Here is a 9,099-nt window from a genome sequence, read left to right as displayed (position 1 = left end):
GATCCACCCCCACTACAGACTTGGTCACCTAGGTAGCGGAAGCTATCAACTACTTCTAGTTTCTTCCCCTGGCATGTGATGGAATCAGTTTTCTGAGCATCTTTGGTGTTTATTGCCCCTGTACATCTGCACACAAAAGCTGTCATCCTGGTTAGCCTACCTTTGATGTTGCTGCATCTTTTATGCACCCATAGCTTACACTGTGTACATCTTATGGAGTTTCTACCTACACCTTTTCTACAGATCAAGCAGGGCCATCTATCTGAAGGGGTTTGTGATGTGTTCACCTTCCTGTTTACTAGGACTTTGGTTTTTGCAACATTGACTCTAAGGCCCTGAAATTTTAAACCTTGCTTCCACCCCTGAAATTTCTTCTCTAGTTCTGGTAGTGATTCCGCTTGTGGGAATTTAAACTGCCAACTGTAAAAACGTTTTTATCATACATATTACAATAGTGTAGTTTTTTTTTTCCAGTATGAATAAGATTATGCTAAGGTGAGTTGTTTGTAGCAAATAATTTGCAACATATATTACATCATGTTAAATTAATTGATGTTACACATCACTATGGCTCATATCAAATATTCAGGAGGTTGAACTGAGTCTCAACTAAAGAAACTTCTATTGGTGATTACTGTGACACTGTTGAAGAGACTGGCTCAGGTATCCTATAAATGCATCTAACCTGAAAGTATTGATTCATAACACCAACACATCAAATATGACAGAGAGGAATGTATGAATTTATAGAATATTAAGAAACAGGTTTGCAGATTTTATTTCTGAAAAGAACTGTGTTGCTGTTCAAAATTATTATTAATGTCAGATAAAGCTAATTTGATATATTTTAATTATATAGGACAAATTCACTATAGTCTGTTCAAGCTACATGAAAGACTGATGTCATTTCCACAGTGAGTAATGTCAATAGCCATGTCAGGTAACAATATGATGGTACTCTGGTGAATATGGAACATGATACAAAAAGAAAGAATTAAGCTTCCTGCATTTCCTCAATACTAATGATCTTACCACTTGCAACGCAAATGTAAAGAAAGCTTGTCAACTAACAGGTCGTTAGTACAGCGTTTTCAAATATGTAGTTCTCATCTTTTATTTTCCATCGCCTTTTCTTTTACTGACCCAAACCTGTTGCATTCTCTATAGAACTCATATTTATATTTTTTATGTACCATATTTTAACGTGTATAAGGAACCCCTTTTTGTCAAAAATTAGGTTTTAAAAAATGGGAGTTTCTATTACATGGATACTATTATAATCCCTTACAAAACCCTTTTTCCAAATTTTAAGCCCCCAAAAATAGCGGGTTCCTTATATACGAAGATTCCTTATACACTTTAAAATATACTCTTTTACTTGTTTCAGTCATTTGACTGTGGCCATGGAGCATGGCCTTTTAGTCGAGCAAATCGACCCCAGGACTTATTCTTTGGAAGCCTAGTACTTATTCTATTGGTCTCTTTTGCCGAAATGCTAAGTTATGGGGACGTAAACACACCACCATCAGTTGTCAAGCGATGCTGGGGGGACAAACACAGACACACAAACATATACACACACATACATACATACATATACGACAGGCTTCTTACAGTTTCCATCTACCAAATCCACTCACAAGGCTTTGGTCGGCCCGAGGCTATAGTTGAAGACACTTGCCCAAGGTGCCACGCAGTAGGAATGAACCTGGAACCATGTGGTTGGTAAGCAAGCTACTTACCACACAGCCACTCCTACGCCTATATGGTAAATTTTAAAAAATTATCATCAATACTAGTCAACAAATTCATTATCAAAAGAATGAACCCCTTTAGTTTAACCTCAAGTGAACTCCCCTTAAGCATAATTTATGTTTTAGAGTTAAAGGGAAAAAAATTTCTTTTCCAGAAATGTTCTGGCTGCAAATACAAAGAGTACCTCCCCTGTACAAAGAAAGAAAAACAATAAAGAACTCTTATTGAGGAGTGTCAATAATATCAGACATTAGGTAATCAACCTAGTAACATGGATTGACAAGAATTTTATGATTGTAAAACATGTGTGTATATACATACGTATGCATATAAATCTAGACACATTGATGAACCCATTGTATATGTGTGTGTGTGTGTGAGAGTGCTTAGTTCCAAACATGGTTGAAGTCTTTTGAAAAATAAATCAATAATGAAATGTTTGTACAAATTTAATCTCAAAGAGAAATATGTTTGTATATACATTATATAAATGAGAATGACATTAGCCATTAAAAGCACCAATCTAAGACAGAAAATACCACAAGTCCACTGACTTGTGATTGAAACAGGTATTTATTGCTTGGCAACCAATTTATTTATATTTTATACATTATATGAATTTTATACCTTCCATTGTTCTCTGCACTTCAAAAAAAAAAAAAATATATATATATATGTCCTTTATGCCAAGCCAGAAAAATTCTGTACAAAAATGGAAATTCCTTTGATCAAGTTAGGTGTAGGTGACAGTGTTTAGAAAAGAATTCAAGAAACTCTTCAAGTTCAAAAATATAATTTGTTATAACAGTTTTACCTTTTTTTTTTTTTTTGGAATGAAAAGAAGTATTTATGTATTCATCTTTTTTTAATCTTATTTTATGATAAATTTATTTTATTAAAAATAGCACTGCTGGATATTAACAGATGTATTGGTAAAATAAATTAGAGATCAGTTCATATCATGAATATAAACAGGATATATCAAAATTAATATGAAAATCTATGATTGGCCTGGAGAGTGGGGAATGAAGACATTTACAGAATGAATCCAAGTATCAAAAAATGGTAGCATGATCCATACCAGTAACCATTAGTCATACATGATTTATGTATACAATTGTCTAAATACACACATACAGACAGAAAGACACATAGATATATACTACTTGCAGGCACTCTGATGTATATTGTTTTGGAAAATATGCTATATTCAGTTAAATAAAATGCATAATGGAACTGTTATGATAAGAGCTTCATAACTATAAAACAGTTATATTCCTTTCATCTGTTAAAATAGTAATTGATGATATATTCCTTTTTGAACTGATTGAAGGGTAAAAACTATAACTTTCTTTATCACAAGAGTTTAATCAATGTAAAAGTTTCCAATTACTACTTCAAAATAGACAAGATAGTTAGATCAGACAAATCTGACATTCTAAACTTTTGATAATGCTCTGAAATAACCTGAAGCTTACATGAAACCACTCAATGGAATATATACCAGATGCTCTCTGTGTAACATTTGCAAAAGGCTGATGGAAATATTAGATCTTGCATTAGACCTTGATTGTAATTTTAATGGTATAATGGCCAAAGAAAATAAATCATTTGTGTAAGATATTCTTTTATATACAAAAAATTATCAAATATTATCAGGGCCAGACTACTAGAAAATAAAACTCTAGCATTGGATAGTGTTATCCAACAGGTTAGATCTTTGGAGAAAGGACATTTAATGTGGAATCATATCAAATACCCATTGCTTCTGTGGGACTATCTGATGTTAATGAGGAAAATTTAGATGGTAAATTTGAACAATCTATCACAGTAAACCCTTAAAATTAGAAAACAAGTTTTTTTCTGTGGCAACTCAAATACCCATCTCTATGCCCAGCTAAAACTGCTGCTTGTCAAAACAGTTGATGTATAGGTCACTGAGCTATTGTCTGCCAGTCTGGTGGCTATACCAATTCTGCCCACAATCTAAGTATCTTCTTCAGTTATTCAATATAAATCTATTTCTTTGGTGATTGTAATCTCTAATAATTATTCCCTTATACCTCTTGTAATAATGGCAGAAATTAATAACAAGATAACCAAAATTCTCATCAGTAAATTTCAGGTGTCAAAAATTAGTGAATTAATTCAATCTGGAAATATATTTCAAAACAACTACTGTTTTCACAGTCGTTTATGAGCTAATAGCATGAATTAATGAATTTTGTATCACTAAAGTTTCTGTGAAAGATAAATTATATAAAAATATAGAACTTTGTGCGAGTGTGATTTTTGGAAATTAGAGTTGTTTATCAAGGATAATTTTTTTTTTTTTGTGGTTTTGCTCAACCACAAGTGATCAGAAAACCTGTTAAACTTTTCAAAATCTCATCTCAAACTGCAAATCTAATGCAAACAAACCTTGCTGATAGAGTGAGAAAGAAGATAAAGAATTTATAAAGAGATTTCAAATGTTTGTTTTAGAACATATATCACAGAACCAAATAATTCATCAGAGGGGCAGATTTTCATTGTTATTGGCAATTTTAATGAAAAATGGCATGGAGATTTTGCTCAAATAATGAACCATTTTACAGAGCTTGGCTTAATTCAACATATATATAAGATAGCCAAATAACATAGCCAAACAAATATAAGTTTCAAATTTTGGTACAAGGCCAGCAAGCTTAGGGAAAGGGTAAGTTGATTACATCGACCCCAGTACTCAGCTGGTACTTATTTTATTGACTTCGAAAGGGTAAAAGGTAAAGCCAACCTCAGAACATAAAGACGGACAAAATGCCACTAACCATTTTACCCGGCTTGCTAATGATTCTGCCAGCTCACCACGTTAAAGCCAAACATAAATATTATAACAAAATTGGCCTAAGTAGCATTTATCATCAAGCTGGCATAATACCTGTAGAAAGACCATATTCAGCTTTCCAACTAGGTGCAGCTCTGTTTGTTTTATGTACGTTTCTATAGGCATTACAAATGTCTTAGTTTCAAAGAATTGTTGATGAATTTATTATTGAGAATAATCTCAAAGGTATCTATATACATCTGGTTAACTAGTTTCATGTGAAACGAAGTCAGGTCACAATAGTAACCATTTGAATATCTTTGAAGCAGTCAAATATAATCTAATATCTGTTTCCTTATTAAGCTATTCAATTTCACATTGAGAATATTTCCTAATTCAGAATGTTTTCAACCTATCCGAGAATTATCAAAATAGTAAAGAATTACAGTGGATGGTTGGGTTCTTTGCACACGATGTTAAATAGATCTCTTCTTACTCTTCAAATATGAGGGAGATATTAAATGTAAATTCCCTTCTGGTTGCAAAATGTATCAACTCTATTAAAAATGATATTAAAAGATCAGCTATGACTGCTATTGATATTTGATGATGATTTGTTCTTTGCAATTAAATGCTACTGATGAAATTATAGCTGCAACATTATCACAAAACAGTGGATCTGTGGCACTTTTTACAAAGTAATTAAAAAAACTCTTACCATATTATCAAAAAAGAGGTTTATGAAGTTACAGACACTATGAGAATGAAAATATTTCCTCATGAAACATTTTCATTTAGTGACAGATCAAAGGTTTGTTTCATTCAACGTTTAAGAACTGGTAAAATGAAAAAATCCTACACTGGAAAATTAAACTTTCTTCTCTTTCATGCACTATAAACTATAGTGCATAACTTATTATTTTCTATCAAAGAAGTACAGTGTATGTAATGGAATTACAGCTAATTTTTATCGTTTGAAAAATGTCTCTTAAAAAAGTTACCCATCTGCCTGAACAGTTGTCAGTAAACTTTAACCCTTTTGATACCAATCCACCTAATACAGGTCCTTGTTCAATGATATAAATTCTGTTTAAAACATAATCCAAAATGAAACCTTCCATCAAAATTTGATATGAATTTGTTTCAAACATCAGCTTAATAACAACAAAGTTATTTTACTAAATCCTTCATTGTTTTCAAAATTAATGTAAATGAAGGTAGTGTATTTCAACAGAAATTTGGTAACAAAAGGGTTAAAGGTCCTCTTTTAAATTGATTACAGGATAACACCTTTGAATTTTCTTTATCATAAAACAGACAAATTCTAGGAATAAGGTTATAGTTTGTATTGTATATTGTTGTTGTTGAATCTATTGATATTTTTTTATATTTATGTATTCATTGGTCCTAGACATCAACTTTATTTTGTGTAATTTACATTATCAGCAGCAAAAATCCTAAGATATATATATATTTTTTTTTAATTAAAAACAACTCTTTCTTTTCTTGCACTGAATTTGTACAACAAAGAACTTAGAATATTCAGCTGATTAAAAACTTGGTCTAGGGTTTATTACATTTTAAAACTAAATGTTTGTTTTATTATATATATCATAATAAATACATTTTGCTTCTGAATTTTACAAAAAAAAAAATGCATCTAATGTAGAGCCATTGCTGCACTGAAAAAAAAAATTCAGAGCTTGATTATTCAATACTGATATATAGAATTTACAATTTAGCCACTGCATTGAAAAAAGTTTTCCACTGAAAGTTAGATTTATGCCTTAAACTCTTAAATTCTACTTTAACTATTTCAAAACATAAAATTGCAGTTTTCCTTGGATTTGAGGTAAAGAGTCTTTTGTTTATAATATATTAAAAGATTCCTGCCATGAAATAAAAATTCTTTATCAAATTAATTTTTTTTTCACTCTTCTGTATGATAATCTATTTTCCATTTGATACTTGGAAACCTGTAGAAGTAAACTTTTGACTTAGTAAGATATAGATTTTGCTTCTTATGTTGCATTGTCAAAGTAATGAATGCAATTAATCAAAAGAATTATAAATACAACTTAATAAAAAATAGAATTTACAAATTTAAACACTCAACCGGTTTACAAATTTTTGTTGAACTATGAAGTGGTATACATTTGGGATTTTTCACAGAAAGGGTTATGGTTATATATGTCATCAAACCTGAATTTTTAAGTATCTGTAATCTCTAGTTTAATTCTATCATTTTTTAATATTAACTGTTTTAGTTTTCATAGTGTCATTATAATCATTCACTTGATTTTCTTTCTTTCCCCTTCTTGTAACAGCTTAGCAAAGTTGGTTTTACATATTGTTTTCCTTTTGGAAGAAATAATTGATGTAAAATGTGTGAAAATTATGCAAAGGATTTCTTCTCTTTTTCTTTCACCATCTATAGACATATGTTACAACAACACTATATTAAGAAAAAAAGTTAAACATCATTCTGAATGAGTAACTAAACAAAGATGTTGGTTACCATTACTAACTATAATCAGCTTTTGGTTGTTGGTTGAAGTTGGGATCAGGTAACATGGAAGCAAAGTTCTGTTGTACATCAGATTTTGGTCTCATCATTAACCAAGCAGAACATTACCAGCAAGAAATATTTTTCTAGTGAAAAACAAAAATCATTATTTTGTTGTCTCTTTTAATTCAGTTACAACTTTGCTTTAAACTGAAGGTCATGAAGTTAAGATCCTACATTCCTATCTATATAATCACATATTAAAACTGTAGTGTGATTTGTGAGGAAAGTAAATAATTTTTCTTCAGTTTGCTTCAGAGACACAAGTTTTAACTTTTACCTTTTGACTGACTAGTGGATGAGAGGCAGTAAAAATCGTTGTGTCACTAAAACATCTCGTGGGCTAACATGGAAAAAAAAAATTAATGCAAAACAACAACAAAAAGAAAATTACTTTCTACAAATAGTTATCGATTCATTTGATGTTTCAAGAAATTATGGAGTCTGTAGGTTCTCACAAAGCTGTAACTTCATCAGTCTGAGGCGTCACGTTAGCGCTTCGTTCTTGCATATATTGTCCAAGGGGAATAACAAAGACTGTAATGTCATCATAGGACCCTAGTTGCTTAGAATTACGTTTCCAGGCATAATCTGAACTGCTTTCGCCACGAGCTTTCAAAACTAGTTCTTTAGAAATTGTCACCAATCTGTTGAAATAGAAAATATAACACATGTAGACCGAAATAATTTACATATTCTAGGTAAAAAGGTGTTGTTTCTAATATTGATAACTAACTTATTTGTACTGGTCCTTTGAAAACAATGACTAACGATGCTTCTTAACTAAAGAATATGGTGCCTTTTATGGGATGCAAAAAATAATGATGAAATTATTTAAAATTCTATGAAGAAATTTGAATTTATGCGCGTGTGTGTTGGTGTAAATTACTTTTGCGATTTATTTCCTAAAGGGAGGTAATTTCTTAAGTAAACAAGTCATTTGTCATTTGACAAAAAGAAATTAGTTAAATAAGTGCCAGCAGAATAACAGGATTGATATAATTTACTAAAACCCTAGGTGTTGCACTAACATTACTGCTGTTCAATAACTGAAACCAGCTATATAAAGGCGAATAGAGAAATCGCCTTTTCTCTATTACGAAAATGGTGTACTGACAGACATCCAATTATCTCATCATGGTTAATATATACTGTTATTTGAAATCTTGAAAGTTATGTATGATGCAAATAAGAAGTGATATTTTTCAAATTAAAACTGAAGTAAATCAATCAGTTAAACATCAGTATAAATCCATTGCAAAAAACAAACAAACAAACAAAAGAAAAAACGAAAATAAAACCCTAAACGAAGTCCAAGTGTTATTCTTTGATCTTCGAAGATTTGAATGAAATTATATGCACTTACTTGTCATCTGTCTGTTCTAGCTCAAACATCCTTTTACGTACATATTCAGCTGCTTCTTCATTAGATACAAAATCCCAAAATCCATCTGAGCCCATTAAAAGAATGTCATTATCAGACATTTCAGAATCATTTAAATCATATACTCGCACCTAAGGGAAACAAAAAAAAAATGTAAAGTATCTTAAAACACGTGTATCTTTCTGTAACTAAAATACTTTTTATGGCATAAGCAGCTATAGGGCTTTCCTATAAGTAGGTTATCTCCCTTGGCTAGGCGGCGCTCCATGTAGACAATTAAACTTCCGCAGACTATCCACGCCATTGTTATTGTTTTACGTCTTATCATGAATATAAAGCAGCTCGATAATTCAGCTATCGAAGTACTTACTGTGCCTGAGTTAAAGAAATATTTAAGATTATATGGACAGTATGTTACTGGAAGAAAGGTGGACTTGACTGAAAGGTTGAAAGGTATAAAAATTCTGTCGATGAAGAATGTTAACAAAGTAAATTCATCGGACGATAAGTCTGAAGTATCGGACGATACTTCAGACAGGAATAAGCAGAAGCTTATATCTCCTCGCAGTGAAGTATTGCCTGATTCCA

At 31.2% G+C, this 9,099-nt stretch overlaps 1 protein-coding gene and 1 long non-coding RNA gene across 3 annotated transcripts in view; one reads left to right on the top strand and one right to left on the bottom strand.

Moving 5' to 3' along the window:
* LOC128247378 (uncharacterized) overlaps window positions 1-2,891 on the top strand; it is a 6,553-nt gene extending 3,662 nt beyond the window's left edge. The window contains exon 2 of the long non-coding RNA XR_008263767.1: window positions 1,910-2,891. This is a non-coding gene — a long non-coding RNA (uncharacterized LOC128247378). The remainder of the gene's footprint in view (window positions 1-1,909) is intronic.
* LOC106883884 (protein phosphatase 1H) overlaps window positions 2,192-9,099 on the bottom strand; it is a 32,167-nt gene continuing 25,259 nt past the window's right edge. For both annotated transcript variants that reach the window (XM_014935023.2, XM_052966757.1), the window contains exons 10-11: window positions 8,494-8,642; window positions 2,192-7,774 (exon numbers count right to left, since the gene is read on the bottom strand). In XM_014935023.2, coding sequence (XP_014790509.1) covers window positions 7,582-7,774; window positions 8,494-8,642 — 342 coding nt within the window. In that variant the 3' untranslated portion in view covers window positions 2,192-7,581. The remainder of the gene's footprint in view (window positions 7,775-8,493; window positions 8,643-9,099) is intronic.

Source organism: Octopus bimaculoides, chromosome 1 (assembly GCF_001194135.2).
Source record: "Octopus bimaculoides isolate UCB-OBI-ISO-001 chromosome 1, ASM119413v2, whole genome shotgun sequence".
Lineage (NCBI taxonomy): Eukaryota > Metazoa > Mollusca > Cephalopoda > Octopoda > Octopodidae > Octopus > Octopus bimaculoides.
Note: the sequence above shows the minus strand (reverse complement) of the source record. Positions and strands in the feature narration are given on the sequence as shown.